A 22021-nucleotide genomic window follows, 5' to 3' on the forward strand; every position below is an offset into this window, starting at 1 on the left:
AAACTAATGCATAGGTTTACAAGTCAAGTTATTTTTAAATAGCTTTAAATTGTGTAGCTGACCTTCTGTGTATACTTGTATGTATTACACAGTGTGTGTGTTTTTTACTGGTATAGGTTACTAGTAGTCAGGGCTGTTAACCTTAAAATGGCACAGTAGCCTAATGCATCATCCTGGCCGATATATTGATTGACCATGAATGTTGAAGTCTTATAAAGTAATACAGTCCTCAGTTATGCTAGCAACATTATCACCACCTCCGCCAATTTTTTTATTGAATTAATTTTTAGAGCTTGTACTCGAAACAAAAATGACAGCATTTTAATTCAAGAATCAAGACAAAAATAATCTACCCAAATAAGAATTTTCAAGGTGAGCATCTGTTGAAATCATGCCCAATTCAGCATTTTTAGAAAATAAAATAAAGCATTATATAAAATTACATTTTCAAAGTCTGTCCATCACAATATCCACAGAGACAACCAGAGACCACACATTTAGGTTGGCCAACAAATAGTTACAGGATGTTACACGGAGCACAAACACACCTGACCTGTTGCTTGTCAACTCTGAGCGAATGCTGTCATCTTTGGTGCCATTTCTCATTTTAACACAGTCATAAGATGCAGGTGAGCGGTGCCAGGCATTTGAAGGATATTTAGTGAAAGAAGTGGCGATGACAGGATGAAATGGAACAAAGACATTGAAGGAAGAACAAACTGTCCAGTGAGGTATCAGGGCAGAGGTGAATAGATGGATGTAGTAAGACAAACCCACCACACACACACATAAAAATCTCCACTCAGAAAACACAAACGCAACTAAAGGTTAAAAGTGGAGCTCTAAGCAAAAGCTTACTTTGCATTGAAGCATTTACAGACCTGCATAGTTCTTCAAACTTACAAACTAAGGCGTTTTATTGAAAGTCTTGGGAGTTCTTGTACTGATATTAAGCAAAACTAAACCGAAAGTTCAAGTAGGCTATAATCTCATCATGTTTCTCTATGAAAAGCTTTCACACATGATTCATTCATCCATAAAATAATGTTTTTTTTTCTTCCACAAGGTCCAGTGAGATACGCAGCACCAAAGACAGCAAGACATCTGCACGCACAGATCATACGTACTGACCTTGAAAGAAAATATATCACATAATATTTATGTATAATCTATATACATACCCATTTTATTCTACTAATACACAAACATCATAATATTTCCCTGTCAAAAAAATTATAAATAATTTACCCATATGTATTATTATTAACAGCTACTATTCTAACAGTCTGTAGAAGGAAACGGTTGGACTACCACATCCCTTTAGGAGTTTAACCAAAATCTACTAAGAAAATAAACACAGGAATGCACGTTTCCAGCCGACATTAACTTAAATAGAAATTATGTTGCTTTGTCTCGTACTCCTCTCACTTCTTCTAGCTCTATGTCCACAGTGATTAAGGTCTTGTGTAAACATGTTGACGAACAAAAACAATTAAAATGCGCCCGGCTCACTCCAATCATCCAGAACACTGATCAATTAAAAGCAGAAAGACGTTAATCGAAGAAGTGTCGTTAATGAAGCCGCGTCCGAATGAAAGCGCAGGTGTCGCTCTGCGGTTGGAACTCTGAGCAGCTGAAAACATCCGTCACCAGCGGTGTCCGCTTGTACATTCTGGTCGTGGTGGTCAGTGGGACTTCCTCTTCGTGTCTCCCCCCTGACTTTGGTTTGCATCTGAAGAAAATCAAGACAAGCTCTTCCGTTATTCAGAACAATTCAGAACAAAATGATCTGTTCCAGAACCTAGAGAGCTGCCAACCTGACACGCATTTCTGTGAAAGGATTCTCTGCCTTAGCTTGTGAATTAAGATGGGATAATAAAGGCATACCAAAAAGGGTTTGACAAACAATAGATCATTCAACAACAAATCAAAGAACTTGATTTTAAAGTTTGAAAATGAAAACACTTAACTTTCACACAAGCAGCTAAACTAATCAGTCAAATACTCGAACTCTGTTACCTCTTTGAATCAGTCTATTTGCACCAACTAACAATGAGTAAATGTATATTTTAGCATAAAGCATTAATTAACCTTTGATAATCATTTAATAAAATCATATTCATGTTAGTTTACAGTGCATTAATGTTAACAGATACACCTTTGATCTTAATGTATTAGTAAAAATATTGAAATGAACATTAGCTAATTATTGTTAACTGTTATTTAGTCTCAGCCTCAGACATCATGCCCACGGACCGTTGGCTGAATGTCTGATGCATATGCCAGACTTTCCTGAAAATACTTCAGGAGATTCAAAGTCGTTGAAACTTGAATTATACAGGATCAGAGGTGTCAAAAGTACTTGCATTCATTACTCAAGTGGAAGTATAGATACTAGGGTTTAAAAATACTTCTGTAAAAGTTGAAGTTTCAACTCAAACTTTTTACTTAAGTAAAAGTGTAAAAGTACTGGTTTCAAAACTACTTAAAGTATAAAAGTAAAAGTAATGTAAGGAAAAAAATGCCATTAAAGACAAAAGCTTAGGCCACACCACAGGGGCATATAGCGCACTACGTCACCTCCTCAAAAACATTTTTCTAAAGGCCATAATGACTATAATGTTATATTAAAATGTTAATGTTGAAAAATTTGGGAGGCACTGGCTACCTGTTTCAGCCGCATATATACCCATTGAAAATGAATGCATTTTAGTACAATGGACATATACCATATGTGTACTGCTGAGCATTAACATGTTTCCTGAAGCGGAAGATATGATGACTAGTTGCCTATAAGTAATGTTATCAATAACCTTTATTGGAATGTAAATGTAGGCTACATGTATGATCAGTGTTGCCAGATTGACGACACTTTAGAGCCCTACGGGCCCTGACTTTTTTTACACCCCTCCCTAACCTCATACCCACTGTCGGCCGCTGACTGCTTGGTTGTCACTTTAAAAAAAATTAACAAACAAACAAATTATCCAAACATTTTTCTAAATTAACTTTAATAAAGAAACTAAACGAAATATAACTACTTGGACATTAAAAAAAAAAACTGAACTATTTTAATGACTGCAGGAGTGTGTCATAGGATTGTGCAGGGCGTGTGCAGGGCTCAAAGCTCAACAAAACCAGCCCACTCCCCCGGGAAAAAAAAACACAGCCAAAACTATAACTACAAAAATAATGTGATGATATTTTATTGAATAAGCCACTTTAAGTGCAAACAGTGCCCAATATAAGAGATCAGAAAAAGCACATAATTAACAGGCATTTCATACGTTAAAACACACCACCAGGGGCGTAGCCATCTTTTCAGGAGTGAGGGGGACAGAAATGTCGTAATACCAATTTTTTTTTTTGGACCAATATAATTTATCGCATTCGCATCTCTTGCTCTTAATTTGGTAAGATATCAAATACACTGCTGAACAATAACCTCTAATATCTATATTTTTCTCCTATATTTTATGCCAATTTTACAAACACTTGTGCATTATTAAGTCTCCATAGATTTAACCAGCTGTTCTCTATGTGAATATATAGTAAAGTGCAATTTATTCCTGAATTTATCATCATTCAGTGTCACATGATCTTTCACTGATCATTCTCATATGAGGATTTGATGATCAACACACATTAATGATTATTATCAGTTGTGCTGCTCATGGTGCTGCTTAATATTTGTGGAAGCCATCTAAACATTTGTGGTACAATTAAAAAAAGAGAGAAATGAATACTTTTATTGATCAGACATGCATTCAATTGATCACAAGTGATATTTTTTATATTATAAAAGATAATTTATTTAATAAATGCAAATAAAAGCTGTCAATTGAACTTGCTATTCATCAGAGAATCCTGAAAAATAAAATGTATCATGGTTTCCACAACATTTTTAAGCAGCACAACTGCTTTCAACACAGATAATCATGTTTCTTGATTACAAAATCGTCATATGACAATGATTAGTGAAGGATCATGTGACACTGAAGACTGGAGTAATGATGATAAATTCAGCTTTGATTACAGGAATAAATTACTATTCACATAAGAAAATAGGCTGTTTTAATTTGTAATAATATTTCACAATATTACTGTTTAACTATTTTTGATTAAATAAATGCAGCCGTGGTGAGCAGAAGATAGCCTACTAAACATTAAAAAAGCTGCATTATTTATGTGATACTTTATTGTCAATAAATAGGCTACATTGAGATGGCTTGAAAAACACATATAAATTATATATTGTCGCAATCGTCTGATTGTCGTCGTCACGTTTCATCACTCATAGCGATTGTTTTCCTTCAGCTCCAGCGTGACTGGATATTACTTCTACGAATCCGCTTTTGGACATTCTATGAGAGCGCCCTCCTCATATTTAGATGCGAATAAAATGGCAGGTCATGCATAGATTAATTTTTGTCTCTGAATTTAAATCTTGATGTATTCCCATTGGTCTATGTAAATACATTTGACCGTGACGCGTGAAGCGCGCTATCAACCGAGATTAGAGAAGGCTGTCTTTAGCGTCCCTGTTAACTTGCCCGCCGCCGCGCAGGGTAACACCGGTTCGAATCCTCGATTAGGATCGGTGAGACCCAGTAAAAGTGCGGGGGACGAAAATACATTGTATTAAAAGTGAAGGGGACACGTCCCGTCCCCCCGTCCCCCGCGTAATCTACGCCCATTCACACCACTGTCACAATGCGATTCATTGATACTGTACAATAATCCGCCGACAAAAAAATAACAACAATGCGCTTAGCTTTGCTCTGACAAAACTACAGTACACTTGTGAAGTTCATAGAACATGCACTTAGCCCTGTCAAAACTAATTCATCATTGATTCAAACCTCTTTCAGCAGCTGTTGGGGTTGCTAGTTGCAGATGTCCTGAATGATGGACAGGAATCATGATTATATTTATAAAGTGTCTTCGAGTCACAGGTGTAATCCACGTTTGAGAGTTGGTTCACTCTCCCACTCCTTACTGTAGAAACGGCTTGTGTATATATACTGTATGTACCGGTATGCCACTTTAGCATAGCGATCACTTGAATATGTAGTACATCTACGACGAGTTATCCCGCTAAAAACCTGGCTGTCATGAATGAGCGCGTCTGCTGCTGCTGATTGACTGAAAGTGCGTTCTCGTCCGCTGGAACCCGCCCAATCTGGCAACACCGTGTGTGATTTGTGCTTTGAGTCATGGATCGCGTAGTAACCAATAGGGTGTTGGTTTGGTATATGTTTACACTTCTCATCCAACCACAATCAAATTCACACTATCCGGATGACGCGATTTATCTGCATTTTTTTTTAAACAAGATGAAATGAAAGAGGAGTAACGAGGCTATTTTTAAAAAGTAAGGAGTAGAAAGTACAGATAATTGCGTGAAAATGTAAGGAGTAGAAGTAAAAAGTAGGCAGAAAAATAATTACTCCAGCAAAGTATAGATACCCAAAATTTCTACTTAAGTAAGGTAACGAAGTATTTGTACTTCGTTACTTGACACCTCTGTACAGGATGTCCACGAGATGAGTGTGTTCTAGAAACAAATGCTGTGACGCCAAACGCCCTTGTGGAAGAAGAACGGCGTCATGTTAACAACTGTGACAATAAGCGCTTACCAGGATCAACTAAAGGCTGAATTTTCAAAAGTATGTGAAATTTTCAGCTCGATTGTTTCAGTAAACTTTCACAATATTCTAGAATTTATAATTTATAGATGGACACCAGTCTGTTACTTATTGCAGAGAAATCGACTTTACATTCAATATGAAGCGGAACAAAACAAACTGTGATTGGTTGCGTTACATGTCAGTCAAATGTCCTCTTTGGTGCTCATTGACCAATGAAAGCTGTGATAGAGTCCAGACCTTCTGCCATCAGGGTCTGGATACGCGAGACATTGTTAGTTAACCAATGCTCCAAATGAAACCTTATTTTAAAGTGTTACACCTTTATCATGTCCAACATTACCAGACAACCATTAAAGCTCCTCAGTTATTAAAGGTCCCATTCTTTGCTTTATGTTTACAGTGTGCAATATAACATGAGTTCATGTTTCGCGTGTAAAAAAACACAGTATTTTTCACACAATTTACTTATCTGTACAGCGCTGTTTCCTCTGTCGTAAAAACACCCTGATGATTTCCTTGTTCTATGAAGTCCCTCCTTCAGAAACACGTAACGAGTTCTGATTAGGCCATCGCGTGTTGTGATTGGACAGCAGCTTAGCGCACTTTGCCCGGAAAGGTCCCGCCTCTTACCATAACAGGGAGACGCAAGCGCTGAATGCGCTCTTCTCCACGTGGGAAAGCAACAAGACCACACCCCCTATTTTGCGTGTTCTTGTGGGCGGAGGGTTAGTCAACAAACGGTTCTAGTGACGTCATTCCTGCCAGGAAGTGCAGCGGTGTAGTCCAAACCGGCCGTTCGCTGTCGGCTTTGAAAGGGAACTTCTGTTAAATAAAATATCTCGCTTGGCATTGAACTTTGAGCTTTATAATTTTACAGGTATTATTATGCTCTAACAGCAACATTACACACTAACTAAAGTTTGAAAGATGGAATCGCGAAGAACGGGACCTTTAAAAAAATCATAAGTTAGATTATGAAATAATTCCTTATTTTGGCGTGCATGCCAATGTCATTATTATATCCAAAAATAAACAATTGTGTTAAATAATTTGGACTCATTTAATCATTATTATTTACTTTAACCTTAAATATTACAGTGATGTATGAGGTGAGAGAGTTCCCCCTATTATTGTACTTTGCAATAAGGTTTCAACTGTTAACATTATATAACTTTATTAGTTAAAATTAACCAATACATTTTTTTTATAATAAATGCTTTAGTAATGTAAACTTCATTATTTACTAATACATTTAATATCAAAAGATGTATCGAATGAACCTGAGCTAAGACTAACATTAGTAAAGATTAATAAAACAATAACAAGTGTATTGCTCATTGTTAATACATTAAAGCAGCCCTATGTAATTTTTCCGTCCGCTAGAGGTCGCCTATTTAAAACAAGGGCGTAGTTTGATAGCGCAAAGTTTGAATGCAGAATCTTGTGACATGTGGTATTCACCTAACAGACGGTGGACAAAGAATCAGGGATAGGACTCATAACAGAAATCGTGTTGATGGATGCGGTTATTAACGTTACTGTAGCAGAGCAGGACTGAGTGTTGAGGAGCTGAACACGGCTGCTGGAGTGATTGTTAATGAGATGAACAACACGCCTCGCGAGCAGCAGGACTTTTATTATGACGGGACAGAGTCGCTGGCGCTATTTCCGCTTTTCCAGTCATGAGTATGAGGTAGCGCTTCTCTGTTTATCCTATTAGATACATTTAAAGGGTTAGTTCACCCAAAAATGGGTTTACACTTATTTTTTTCTTCTACTTCATCCAGTTCTTTTCACAACAATGCGTCGCTCATCACTTACTGTTATTCTGAATGGTTGTATGTCTACCCAATTGAGTGCACAGGCACTTTATTTCCTGGTTCGGCTGAAATGCCCCATAAATCACAGCCCAATGGAGCAGTATCAAACTCATATTCCGACTAGAATCTGAGTATGATGAAGTCAGGCTAAGGAGTTTCCTCCCCTAAATTTCACATCTGAAAGGGAGAGTATTTAAATTAATCACGCAAGGTCATTTACAAAAGGTTTGATGGTCAATTTGCGCCATTATTTACAGATATTAATTTCTGCTGCTCTTGGTAGATTGAGCTGGTCATTATGGAAATCATCTGGCTGCGTCTGTTCTTTAATGTGTACGTCGTCAGTAAAAAACAAAATCACGCTCAGAAATTTCCACTCCCATCTGTGCTTTTTGGGACTTGCACTCTCAGGCTAATGTGTCCTGTTTAGTAAATCTGGCCTTTAAATGTTAACAGAATTGTCAGTCAAATCAGTCGCATGAGGTCCCTTAGAAGGTAGCTGCCAACGTAGACAGCGAGCAGCTCACTAGGTTTTGGAACAGAGCTAATATCACAATAATGAAACAAAGGGATTGAAACAAGCAAAGGGGAGTAAAGGAGGGTCAACATCAACAGCCTAAATCTAAGACAGAGCGACAGTGAGCCGAAGCGTTTTGCAGCGTTTACCTGAGAAAGCAAGCTGTAAGTGAGGAGGTAGAGCAACCTGAGACCCTGGATGCAGACTCTTAAACAGATCTGGGGGACAGCGGGATAGGTGGAAAGAAACAGGGACACAGTGCACAGCAATCCAGGAGCAAATGAGATGGTAGAAATGCAGCACCAAAACAGGATGTGATGTGGAGAAAGAGGAAGAAAAGAAGGAGAATTGAAGAAACAGATTAGGGAGACACAGGAAAAACTGTAGCCACATTACATAAACACAGGCAAACACGATACACAGAAGCACAGCAAACATGAGCGCGGCTCCGCTGAGGGTGCAGACACTCACTCTGGGCCAGGGTGTATCCTGAGTTGGTAGTGGGTGAAGCCCCCATGTTGCTGCAGCCGGGAACTCCAGGGCCTGTGGGGTTGAAGTTGAGGAGCGATGGGAACTGGAAGGGTAAAGAAACAGGCACTAGACCCCCGAGCATCCCAAAACCCAGGGGGAGGGAGGGGGGCACCGAGCCCAAGAGGTTACTTCCTGAAGATGAAGACACCTGGGGGAAAGAGGGCTTGATGAATGGTTAGAAATTACTAGGGGAGATAAACTGGATAGCAAGATTGAAAGCATATTTGCAAACAATATGATCCTTGGCTAAGCCCCGCTTTAGAAATGTTACAGATCAAATCCAACTTAGCAACTACTGTCATCAGTCCATTTTCTCAGACAAACATTTGCTCGTTTCTATTGTCTGTCTGTTTGGAAAGTTTTCAAGATTACATTTTGTGGAAATGATCCACAAATACGGTGAGAGGTTGTTGCCAGAGAGGATGGTACCCTTTCAAATCTTTAAAGGAAGTGTATGCAAGATTGTGGCCAAAACTGGTACTGCAATCACTATCAAATGAATGTAGAGCAGTTTATCCCCTCTCCCCCTCCCCAACTCGAGGTTGCCAGATAGGCTGCAGGATCCAGCAGGAACGTTTGTAGCTGCAGCTGTGGTAACTAGAGAAGATCTGGCAACTTGGAAGCAGAAACACTACTGACTTACTGAAATCCATTTCTTACATACAGTTTATTTAAATAAGTACATTATGACATGTAGATTAAACCATACTACTGTTCAAAAGTTTAGTAAGAGTCAGTTGTTTTTAAACAAAAGTAATACTTTTATTCGGAAAGGATGCTCTGAATTGATCAAAAGTTTTTCTAAAACTTTTCTAAACGTGTCTTCTAAAGAAGGAGGAGAAGGAGAAAGAAGGAGTAGGATGAGAAGTACGAGGAGAAGAAGAAGAAGGAAAGAAGGAGGAGGAAGAGGAGAATACATTTTTCTTGAGCAGCAAATCAGCTTATCAGAATTTTTAAAGGATCTTTATGTACTAAAATATATTAAAATCATATATATATATATATATATATATATATATATATATATATATATATATATATATATATAAAAAAAATTATATATACCAGTATATATATTTGCTCACAGGAAAATTCAAATGTATTCAATGACTTAATGTCATTTCAATTCTGTATTGATTTAGATCATTGTGATAATATAATATTTAGACTCAAAATACTATATAGTTGAATGTTCTGTAGAAACATTACACTAAACAGTGGTTTCCATCAACCTATTTTAAATTTTTTAAATGTGCATAAATTGATTTATTCAATATGAAATTGTGTATAAACTACAATGGAAACAGTCACTGAATACATTTCTATAAAAATAAATAAATGTGACTGCATAACTGGACTAACCAGCAGACAGATCTCTAGTCATGACACCTGAGCAAAGTCTGTCGTCAAAGTGGTAGTGAAAGTGAAAGTATAATATACCTTCCAGAGCGGTCTTACGCAACTGCGTTCCCACACGGTAGCATCCACCTCTAAAAGCATGAGGCGCAGGTCATTTATTATATACAGTGGCTTCTCGTACTTTTCTTAGTGATATTGTGCGCCAGTTTATCAGGAAGTGACGATTTTGTTCTCTTCAACTTAAACGCTGCTTTATTTGTAAATGTTTTATGCGATATTCCAATGTGGCGCAGGAGTTCAATTCACAAATTTGGGTGGAAACATACAAAGAATTTGCAAAAATTAAGTCACCGTCTGTTACTTTTAATCAATTATGCTGAAAAGTTATTTCTTTAAAGAAAAATGGCAGATGAATTTACAGTTCTTTGCAATGTCGCAATCAATTCCAATGTCACATCAATAATATTAAATATTTTACTCTTTAAAAGCAGCTTAGAAAAGGTTCAATAACAAAACAAAAAAACCCTTTGGCATTGTTCGTACCATGCTTTGGTCAATGGATTTGATTCTCAGGGAACGCATACTGATCTCCTAAGCGACCAACTACTTAAGTCGCTTTGAATAAAAACAGCTGCCAAATGCATAATGTTAAATGCTACCGCTTAGAGCTAGCAACTGCAAAAAAAACGGGTTAAGCATGACTCAACATTCTGTATGGGCAGGTTTAGAGTGACTGAGGACTCACCTGTGACAGATGAGAGGAGACAGACGGAGAGGGCAGGGTCATGGCTGATGCCCGACTCATTGAAGACTTGGCACTCTGACTAGTCCCTCCCACTGGCCTCTGACGCTGGCTGTGATTGGCTGGTACTGCTGAAGGGGAGGGGCTACTGTTCTGGCACCCTGCAGACATAGATGTTACCATCTGGGTTGTGTTGGTATTGTTTGCTCCACCGCCGGGCGGACTGGAGGATTTGTGACCACCTGCAAAACTGTAACTGGCTTGTCCTGATCCAGATTTGACTACAGATCCGATTCCAGTTCCTTGTGCGGTAAACGGCGGCCTGAAGGCCGGGCTCTTGGGGCTGTACTGGTGTGAGCTTGGGACAATTTGAGGTCTGGAGAGGGCAAGAGAGGGAGTTGATGAAGGAGAGGGTGAGGACGAGGGAGGAGGAGTAGGAGCAGGAGGTCGCGGTGTGAGTTTGATGATGGGAGAGCTGCTACTGTGGGAAGACTTTGTGAGCGTGGCCTGCATGGGCGTGATGAAGTTTGACTGGTTGTGTGAGATAGAGGTTGTCTTGGTCTGTGACAGCAGGGTGGAAGGAGAGGAATGAGTCGGAGGGGGAGATTGCTGAGGGCTCATCTGTGAAGGATGAGCGTTCATACGAAGCTGCTGGGAGACCACGGTACCGCCACCAGTACCGGATTTGTTAGCACAGTTTTTCGCTTGTCCGACAGGAGGCGGAGTCTGAACCATCTTCACTCCCATTGTCCCAAATGATCTTTGCTGAGGAGGCAAGAGGGGCGAGGCGGTAGGGGGCGGACGGGGTTTTGCAGACTGTGCTGTGTTCATTCCTGAAATGCCAGCTCTGTGAGTTGGTGTTCCCGAGTGTCTCTGCACGGGCCCGCCGTCCTTTAGCATCACAAAGGTCTCGCCTCGCATGGAAGCTGAAGGAGATGAAGTGAGAGGAGAGGAGAGGGAAGGAGAGGTAGATAGACTGCTAATATTCACCAGAGAGATACCAGAAGGCTCCATTTTTCCTGGAAGGGTGGAATGTGACAGAGGAGAAGAATAGTGGCTGACTCCAGTCGAGGATCCGTGGACACTGGGAGAAGACGTGGCGGGAACACCGTTGTTTGGCGTCAGGCCCTTGGCAGCATTACTGAGGAGAGCGAGAGCTTGGGAAATGGAGTCTAGAGAGTTCGCTGCCAGATCCTCGTCCAGTGAATCCGAGAGGCAGATTGGTTCAGAGGGAGAGGAGGGCGGTCTGCACCCTGGGGCAGGTAAGGCAGGAGAGGCAGAGGTCGATCCAACACCTGGAGCTGGTCTCTGTGTCCAGCCAACATCCTGGAGCAGATCATGTGTAGAACAGAGCACATAGAGAGCTTAGAAATCTCATCATAGTCAACAGTAGGACATATAAAGCGGTTGAATTTTAGTACATGGACATAATGGTGTGGTTCAGTTTTAATACCGTCATTTTGGCAGCTTTTGGAGTTGGAACAATTCTTTTCCTGCCACTGTTGAAAAAAAGAAAATAAAAAAATCACCAATCACAACGAGATATTAAACACTATTCAACATTATTGGATTTGTTTAATGTCCTGTCTACATCAAGACAAATATTAACACTGCAATTTGAATGTTAATGCGTTTGTTCAGACCATCACAAACGTTTGCATGCTACCAATGTGATGAACTGGTGTTTTTCCTCTCTTTTCCATCGCACTGCGAACAAAAGTTTGAACTTTTGGTCACATGCCCAGAGCCGCCTTGGTTGCATAAAAGTAAAACTCTCAGAGGTAGAGGACTGCATTCTCACAAAAACCCAATGCAACAGATTATGGCACGGGACAATTTTTGAATTGCTGAGTGCGGGTGTGGAAGGTAAAAAACAGACGTGTGCGTGAGAAGCAGGAGAAAAAAGGTTACTCGTAGAAAAAAATATAAATATCTAAAAATGAAAGTTACTCAAATTTATTTCATGTTTTAAGGTACATTCATCTAATGTGCAATAAAAATAAAAGGTTTACAGGAGCAGGGTTGGATATTATTTATGTTTTTCGGTTGTATGCAACAGCAATGAAAAGCACCAAATCTTGCAGGAGCAGGACTGAATAAAAAAATAGATCCCATGCAGAACTCAACTAAGTGGGCTCAGGAACAGAATATTTTGCTAAGCAGGTAAGGATAAGTAGCAGAGGTGGTCTTTCTGTTTCTTTCTGAACGGCTGTTTGAAAACATTAAAAAACTGTTTTTCTTCCATCCATGAGAAGCGGATGTCAGAAATTTAAGCAATGCTTTTTGTGTGCGCGTGTTTTTTTTTAAATATATATAAGCATCACCTACTGTTAGAGAGTAAATTTGCATTTTCATTTAGCCCGTCTGTCATTTTGGTCTGGACAAACAATTCACATGCAAATTTTAGACAGATCTTGTATGCCGAACATTCGCTTTAGAGTGTACAGGGCTTAATAGAGCGAATCTCCATGTAACCCCATGATGTTAGGACCTTTAAAATAATTTAAAATAATATATTTTCAAAACAATTAAGCACATTTGCCCAAACCAACATTTGCATAGAAAAGCACAAAATTAAGTTAAGAGGATGTGTCTTTGGACTAAGACGTGTTTACATGTGTTGTCCTCTAGGCAAGGAGACATGAGAGCCCACTCACATCCTATTTATATTTCAGATGTCTGCCATCAATTGAAATTAGAAGAACATCTATAACATGGAGTGCTATAAATACAACTTCTCAAAAAATCATAAGAAAACTTTGTCTTTTCAAGGGGTAAATTGAGACATTGCTCAATGTATTACAATATGAAATAAAGACAAAAACATACATGAGCAGAAACTATTTACAACTGCACAATCCCGTCATGTGCAGTATTATTTTGCTGGACATCATTCAGATTTTTATAAACCAACATCATTAAACATTTCATGTATTTAGAGGCAAAGTTCATAAATTACTATTAGTATTACCACGGGCACATTTTACCCTGGTTTCACAGACAAGACTTAAGCTAGTCCCAGACTAAAATGTGTTTGAGCCGCTTTAACTGAAATCAACTTGCACTGACATAGGAAAAACATTTCTGGTGTGCATCTTTTAAGATAAGGTACAATTATAAAAGTTACTTAAATGCCCTAGTTGAACTATGGTTTAATCCGTGGTTAGTCTAAGCCCTGTCTGTGAAACCAGGCCTTTATTGCTAATCTAAAGCTAAATCGTTTACATGTTTTTTTCATGTAACTAGTGAGATACATGCCCGTTATAAAAGTAGTGTGTATAAAACTTTTTTTTTTTTTAAAGGACGACAGTTTATTCAATCATCCAACTTACTCTACTCCGCAGTAGGTTCTATTTGATGATTGAAAACAGTAAATGTATAAATGTATATAAAAAGGTTGATCTACTCACAGGCCAGTGAGATGACCATGTACCGCACGACTCTCCTTAAAAAGCATCCTGAAAAACACAGCAGCTTTTAATTGCTTGGTATTTTTCCAGCAGAAGGTAACACCAGCACCGAGTCTCTCACACACACACACACATACCTGGTCTGCATCCAGCCTTTGGGCCAGAGGGGCTTGACTTCATTCTCCATGAAGGCTTTCAGATAGTCCTCCACAGACAGAGAGCACTGCTCCAGCTCATAACAGCTCAGCTTCACACGCACCAGGTTACACAACAGAGTCCTGGGAAAACCAAGACATATAGATGTTTAGGAGGCAGCCCTCAATTTCTGCCACTGTCAGCTTATTAGTGGTGTTTAAATAAAAACTGATGTGAGCTCTGCTTCATTATTAATGATTTCATTATTGTTTTAACTCGTAAAAGTACAAACCTGAGTTTGTCGTCCCATATGAACTTCTTCCTTGGTCCCATCACCCTTTTTCCTGGTTTCTCTTCATCATCATCCTCCGATCCATTCTTCTCTCCATCTTCTATTTGCTGTCTGTAATCCACACAGTGAATCTCATTTACATTCCGTATATACCTACATCCTCCATTTGCCCTTTTTCAGTCTCTTCCGCAAATCTAAAGCAAATCACAAAAGGAGAAAGAGGCGGGAAGCTGGGAAAGTTTAGGACTTACTTAGCCGCAGCTTTTGCTATGCAATCCATGTTATATCTGGTGATCTGCTCTGGCATCACGCTGCACACGGCCAGTTTGAGCTTTAACAAGGGTGTGCGCAGACGGTCATCCTGGAAAAGAGGAAGACGACAGACACATTAGCAAGATGCAAGCTGTATCCAGTGTTGGGGAAGTTAGCCTGTCTTTCAGTTTTCCAGCTACAAGCTACTCGTATTTTAAAGTAGTTAAACTAGTCAAGTTGTAAATTACTGCACTGCAAGCTACTAACAAAACGTATCCAACTACACTGAAGTGCTTTAAGGGGCCACTCCGCAAATGGTCCGGAGCGCGTTTGCGACAATTTGGAGCGCAAGCTTCCGGTCACATGATGACATATGCACAGGAGCAAACCCACATGTGAGCTAACACTGGAGGGAGGGAGGACGGACAGGTGTATTATGTTTTCCATCAAAAAGTACTTCCTTCTGCTTATCCTGGATTGCGCAACCTATATAAATAAGATTACATTCGCTTGATCGATTTACATTGGTACGATCGACTTTTCAAAGATTCCCAACATTTCAACTCACGCACATACATCATTATGCGCCAGGAAGCATGCCCTCCTGTTTGCTGAAGCTGTGGATTACAGGTATTGATGCCGAAAAGAATCATAAGTCCTCAACTGGCCTTTGTTTTTTGACTCCCACAGTGACAGTAGCTGTTGGCCTGCATTATATCAATGGTTCAATCTAAATATCTTCACTGTTCTACTGAAGTATAAAAAAAACAGCAAATTGTCATTATTGAACTATCCCTTTAAGGATCCGACACGCCAAACCGACGGTCAGCAGGCCTAGTTTTTGTGTTCTGCACCTTCGGCACTAGCTGAAGCCCGTTTAGGGGGTTTTGCATGTTGAAGCGGCGTCAGGTGTCAGCACCATCAGTGAGAGAATTCTCTTAGTTGCCCTTTTCCCCTTTAAATGCCATGGCATCTGAGGAGTAATTCTCATTTTGCTTTATTTCCAGTTTCAATCATAGGATCATTTTACATACTAGAGCACGTACGCACATGCAAACTAAAAGACGTAAAGGACAATTGTATGCATTCAAAACAAAATATATAAATTGTACTGAATGTCAGCTTGTTTATTTTGCTCAAGATAATGATTTATTATGTCCACTTATATATATTACATGGACATAATATATATATCTTTTTTTTATTTTATTTTTATACCTGCAAAGTTATTTCCTTACACGCAGGTGCAGAACACAGGCTAGCTGACAGTCGCCGGTAGTCCTTTTGGTGTGTGCCAAGATGCCGCCAACACAAAGCAAGTCAGCTTTCATTGCCGCACTTTCTTTTATGTCGGCTTGCTGTGTCATGGCCTTTAGCTACTCCAACACTACTTGAAACCATTATTATTTTTGAGAAAGCAACAAATAGCTTTATAGTGTATATAGTGTATACATATACATGTATAGTGTAAAATCTCAAGCTCCTCTAGGTATGGTAAAGTATAGTATAATCCTTTACCTGGATGTTGAGGCTGAGTTTCTTGAGTCGTTTGAGTAGAGCCTCCTTGTTACAGGGCACAAAGGCCTCCAGGTGAGAGTACACCTCGGAACGCACATTTGCGGGCTGCTCCTGAACCTGTAGCTCAATACTAAATGAGAAGTAAAGGATCAACAACAAGGAATAAAAGACTTAAGAAAAAAACTTCACTTCTGAATGAGATCATGCTGAGATTTTACTTACTCCAGCAAGATATTATTCATATCCAGAGTGAAAAATTTCTTTCTGCCTTCTTGATCAAATTGCCTCGATGCCTGAGTAAAACAAAAATAAAACAAACATCAAGTTAGGCAGAAAAATGGAATTACTGTCAGAACCTGGAGTCCCTGAAGTGTTTGTGAAATAAGAAGTGGATTTGTGGGTGTATTATTTGCTCTCTGTACCTCTACACATCTACCTTCAGTAAAAACATTTAATGCATAACATTTTAAAATTAGATGGAATGCAGTTTATATAACTGGCAGCTATGACAAACAATATTCAGTTGACTTAAGTTTATCTGCTCTTACAAAACAGGCTGAGGTGGATTTTAAATTTCTGATGGTATTAAAGAGTTCATTTTTATACATTATTTTCATATTTCAAGTCTACTTTTAAAAGCTAGCAAAATGATATCATTTCTAAGACTTTTATATACACGCTTCTACATTGTGTTTGCTTACACATGGGCTGTGGGTTTACAGTTCCTTCCAATACAGTTTGAACTGTCCCATCCTTCAATAGCAGTCTTTAGCAGAGGCAAATCCTGTATTAAATTGTGAGATATTCACAAAACAGGATGTGCTGAAATGTGCTGCTAAAACTGATAAGATCAGACTGAAATCATCAGGGATCTTGTTAAAAATAAACTTCAGTTGCCTAACATTAGAGACATACACAGCGTTTTTCCAGCATGGTATCAGGAGAAGGATTTTTTTGTGGACTGAGGATGGATTTTTGTGCCTCAATATGGTCTTGATTTAGTTCAAAAGAATTTGATTTTTAATATGACCCCATTAAACTGAAACGAGCGCCACTGAAAAATAAGCTAAACGGGACTCACAGCTCGTAGGTCCTCGATGCGCTTGATCAAGGGGGCTGGAAGTCCATCGGGGAGAGGTGGAAAAGAGATGAGACCGGTCTGCCCTCGATTCATTCCCCCTGCTCCAATCTTGTGTCCAGATGTTGAACCCAACCCAACCTGCCCGTTCTCCCTGCCTGATGGGGGCATCTGAGGCCCTGCATCCAAAAAACTAAAGTCCAGGTCACGCATGATATCCTGAAGCTCGCCTTCATTGGCTGAATTAATCAATGACATCATGGCAGGGTCGGCCGTCAGGTCGGCTAGTGAAAGGTCACTGTGGTTGGCATTGCTGTGGAGATGGGAATTCTGCAGTAGGTTGTTGGAGTTGGTAGTGCTGGTGAGACCAGAGCCCAAATGAGACGCACTGGCATCCAGTTTCCGCAGCTCTTCCTTCTCTCGTGTGAAACGGCGGAGCATTGCAGCCAGACAAAGCGAATCCTTCATCAGTTTCTTCCTCTTCTTCTTCTCAGGACGATGAAGGCTCAGACCAGAGACACTGTAAGAAAATATAGGGTCATAAATGCATTCATAATAATTAACTTTTTAGAAAATCAGTCTACAAATGGCTTACTTGCAAATTACTTTTTGTTTTAGTTCCACATTTACAAAAGCACTTTTCCTCACCCTTGTTTTGCTACTTTGTTCTTTCTGGGTTTTTTCTCCTCTAAACTGGTTCCATCTTTCTTCTTTCTTCTTTTTATCAATGGTTCCGCTCCATCTCTCATCTACAATCAGAAAACAATCATCAATCTTACAATCATATTTCAAGACAAATAGAAAACAAACTCTTACACAATGTCTACACCGGACCCTAGAAGCTGTCCACACCAGACACAACAAAATAAGTCTGGTGTAGACAGTGTAAAAGATAGTTCACCCAAAATGTTTATTCTGTATGAAATTGTTGAGCTTTCGTGTTTACCATGTGCTCTATGTATGTGCTTTGCTCAATGATTATACACATGAATGAAAGCCTATATTAAATTTGCACATCATTTAAAGCAATCATGTATTTTCAGAGGACTTGTATTGAATTGCTCGTTTCATTTGAATTACTTTAACAATACGTATAAGGGTCAGTAATGATGAAAAGTTTCATTTTGGGTGAACCATTTCTTTAACAGACCTATGTAACATTTAGTGACCCTGTTTTTCAGACGGTAATAACATCTGTCTGTGTGGTGGTCAGTCGAGACAGATATTATAAATAGAGGTGTAAGTGGAGTCCAGATTTTATGTTTTATGATCGGTTCACTCAAACCACATTTGAAGGTAGTCAAATGTGACCAACGGTTTTGGCTCCTTAATCTAATTATTTCTGATCGGGAATCGAGACAGATATTTATAATCAGTTGTACACAGGGTCACTTGGCAAAAACAAAGGAAACTCACCCTGGATTTTTCATCTTTCCCCCCATCCTCTCCCTCAGATTCAGAGGCAGCTCTGAACTGCAAAGTACCCGTATTAATGTAGAATCCGCCAAGCTTGGTGGTCAGGGAGGCTGGTACAAGCTCATCATACTGACAGGAAGAAGACACAGTGATTTACAGATGTTGTACCCTGGTTGTAGGTCAAAGTTGAAGGCCGCTATGATGTCAGAACATGCAAAATACGACTCCAAAACCACACGTTTTAAATCTATCAGTAACATAAATCTAGATATTTCTCTTCATCACTGACATGAATATGAATGGAAAACCCTTTAAGTTCAGAGAGCAATGAGGCAGAGTTGGTAAACAGCATGTTAAATGCCAATCGATCATCTCCATAGTGATGTCTGTCTGTTGCCATGGCAAGTGCCCACTCACAGCTTCCGAGTTGTCTATGAAGGGGTCACTCTCATCATAGCCGAAGCCAATGTCAATCAAATCCTGCATCCGATCTTTCCGCCTCTTTTTCCCTGCGTTACCCTGTAAGGACGTCAGCGGTAGCGGCAACGTGACACTTGGCATTTGAGTGCCCACACATTTAAAAATGCATCTTAAAATCATAGAGCAATACTTACGTATTTGCTTTCAAACTTTTTGGCCAGAGCCTCGACCGCCATACGCTCTCTCTCATCATCATTAAAGGGATCATTCGGATTCAGGGAAGACTTAGAACGTGGTGGATTCTTCTTGGCCTGTGCAAGGAAAACATGTGAGCCACATAAAGTCATTTATTTTTTCAGTTCGGATTAGTGGATCAGGATGTGTACAATACATTCTGTATCAATATCATTTTTTATCACACTGATGACTGCAGTGTTGGACATGCCATTTTCTCATTTACACTTAAAGGAATAGATCATCCAAAATTAAAAAACAAAGTTTCGGTTAACATTGCATTCTATTGTATTTTTCATCTGGCGGTAAAATGGAATTAAAACCATTTTAAAACCACAAAGTTTGATTAACAACTTTTGGTTACACTTTATTTATAAGGTGTCATTGTTACAGTGTAATTATATATATAATTAAGCACAGGGTAATACTATGTTATTACTATAGGATTATGGTAGGATTAAGGTTTGGTTGAGGGCTAGTTGCATGTAATTATGCATAATTTACTGTTATTACCATGTTAGTACATATGTAACAAGGACACTAAAATAAAGTGTTACTTTTTCAAAATATCTATTTTGTATTTGGAATAACATGTGGGTGAGTAAATGAAAGAATGTTTATTTTGACATGGACTATCCCATTAAAACCCCATTCACACCAAAAAAATAACTATAAAGTTTTAATAACTAATCCAATGCTATGGGAATAGGGATGTTCACACCACAGCTTTAAAGATAATGACAGAGTGTGTGAATGATATTGATGGAATCAATTTCAGGACAATGAACAATAAAGAGTGAGAGCCAATAAAAATCCACCAGATTTTAAAGAGCAATCAAAGAGGCAGCTGATATAATGGTTTACAATAAACAGGTGATGCCGTTGACTTCACGGTCATGTTTAGTAGTATCATTGATATTATTAGTAGAATGTTAAAATTACATTTAAATCTGGTCATGTGATCTCTCAATATGGTGGCACCCATGAGGTGGTGACCCACTTCATGTAGAACAAAACAGGTTTTTCTAGAAGACCAATATATATAGCCTATCGCGAGTAATTTTAATTATATTTCTCAAACGTAAGTTTCATTTATTTAATTATTATTTGCAAAACTTTTCTAATTAGCAAAAAACATATTGAAATGTGTCAAAGAACCGGCTTAAAATGTAACATGACTAGCATACGAATTAAGTTAGCAGCCATTCATCTCCCCTTTGACTCCACTTGGGCGCAGAGGGGCCACTAAGGTCACATACTCAACAAAGTGCACCAAAGTTTATAAGCAACATTGATATAGACACTTTAAAATGAAACGTACTTCTCACTTGCTCATAACAAATGCCTCACTTGCCATTTAGACGGAGGTCCCCTGAAGAGGACTTTATTTTTGAACTCCTCAGCTAACAGGCTAACGCATAAGCAAACTCAGCAAAAAAACAAACAAGCGCTGTCTTTATAATAACAAGTAAAGGTTAGTCTATATACTCTTCCCTAAAGTGAACAGGATAGTTATTGTACCTGTTGAGACTGGATGAGCTCGCTGTAGTTGAACTCGGCCGAACACTGCTCGTTTGGCTCGGACAGACACAGGTTGAGGCGGACTGTCTTCCCTTTAGGCTCTTCGCTGTCTCTCTTCCCGATCAAAGCCCCGCGGTCACCCGCTGTCGTCACCCCGGTCCCCATCATCTTCATCCTGCCCTCTCTGTCAAAACTCATCTCGGCGGCCCCGTCCTCCTCCAGCCGCCGTCTCCTGCCCTCGGCGCTCGGACCACCGGACGGGGCCGACAGGGTGACAAACTGCACTTTTCTCGGTTCGGCCATTTGGATGTTCAGTGCTCTTGGACACTCACTCACTCACACTCAGTGGCGGAGCTTGACTTCGCCAAACAACTTGATTTAAAGAGCTTCAAGCCGAATGGAAAGGGCGCTCGGAGGCTGTTCTGATGCTAGAGTCCCCTCCGCACCTTACGGGATGCGCATGGGAAGGGATGGCCGGGTGAAAGTTGATTTTAGAGGCGCAAGCATCCTCGGTCGCTACGCTCGGGGGACTCAGGAGCTCCGAACAGCCATCTTAGATGAGAGAGAGTAAATAAAAGAGCGGAGACGAGCGAACTGAGCCTGCGCGCACACGGACACCGGAAACGCCGTGCGCAACGGAGAGATTGCGGTGGCCAATCAGAGGACACCGACGGCAGCCGCTCCTCCAATCAGAGGCGGGCCTACAGGCAACGAACGCTCTAATGAGCAATTAGAGATGTTACAGTGGACAAAAAGGATTCCCATTGAAATTGAACTAATATAGATATAATTGAGGAAAGTGTTTTTCAATGGATTGTGGTTCACGATGTTTCATAAGTGCGTTTATTACACTTCTGTTGTTTTGGATTTTAGGATTTAAATAGCACATTAGTCTTTAAACATAATGAAATGGTTTCACTTTGCATTAAAGTTCCATTGGTCAACATTAATTAATTACATAAACAATACATTTATTAAAGTACTTATTCATCTTTGTTAATGCTAGTAAATATCATACAACTGTTCATTGTTAGTTTATGTTAGTATGTCCATTAAATAAGAGATTCAGCTTTTGACTTTAGATGTTGAAATGAACATAAAATAAGATTAATAAAATGCTTTAAA

General features: G+C 39.4%; 1 protein-coding gene across 3 annotated transcripts; it reads right to left on the reverse strand.

Moving 5' to 3' along the window:
- Positions 1–203: 203 nt before the first annotated feature.
- Positions 204–21563, reverse strand: ubn2a (ubinuclein 2a). Of its 3 annotated transcripts, XM_067459004.1 has the most exons (17): positions 20897–21563; positions 19336–19452; positions 19139–19240; positions 18722–18850; positions 17954–18054; positions 17309–17825; positions 16450–16520; positions 16228–16357; positions 14709–14818; positions 14458–14568; positions 14168–14308; positions 14031–14078; positions 12074–12119; positions 10624–11946; positions 8460–8667; positions 8138–8206; positions 204–1732 (listed from the first exon to the last, which is right to left on the reverse strand). In XM_067459004.1, exons 1-17 carry the CDS (start codon positions 21197–21199, stop codon positions 1686–1688), a joined length of 3573 nt encoding a protein of 1190 aa, XP_067315105.1. In that variant the 5' UTR covers positions 21200–21563; the 3' UTR covers positions 204–1685. The 3 variants fall into 3 exon arrangements, with proteins under 3 accessions (XP_067315105.1, XP_067315107.1, XP_067315106.1); XM_067459006.1 differs by lacking the exon at positions 19139–19240; XM_067459005.1 differs by lacking the exon at positions 8138–8206 and having other exon boundaries at positions 206–1732; positions 20897–21562.
- Positions 21564–22021: the final 458 nt, after the last annotated feature.

Source organism: Pseudorasbora parva, chromosome 12, assembly GCF_024679245.1.
Source record: "Pseudorasbora parva isolate DD20220531a chromosome 12, ASM2467924v1, whole genome shotgun sequence".
Lineage (NCBI taxonomy): Eukaryota > Metazoa > Chordata > Actinopteri > Cypriniformes > Gobionidae > Pseudorasbora > Pseudorasbora parva.

Excerpts from the sequence above, each read along its gene's own strand:
- ubn2a (XM_067459004.1), bottom strand. The coding sequence starts at position 21,199 with ATGGCCGAACCGAGAAAAGTGCAGTTTGTCACCCTGTCGGCCCCGTCC. Across the intron at positions 8,668-10,623 it reads TCTCCTCTCATCTGTCACAG|GTGTCTTCATCTTCAGGAAG; the intron begins GTGAGTCCTCAG and ends TCTTTCCCCCAG. Across the intron at positions 8,207-8,459 it reads AGGATACACCCTGGCCCAGA|ATCTGTTTAAGAGTCTGCAT; the intron begins GTGAGTGTCTGC and ends GCTGTCCCCCAG.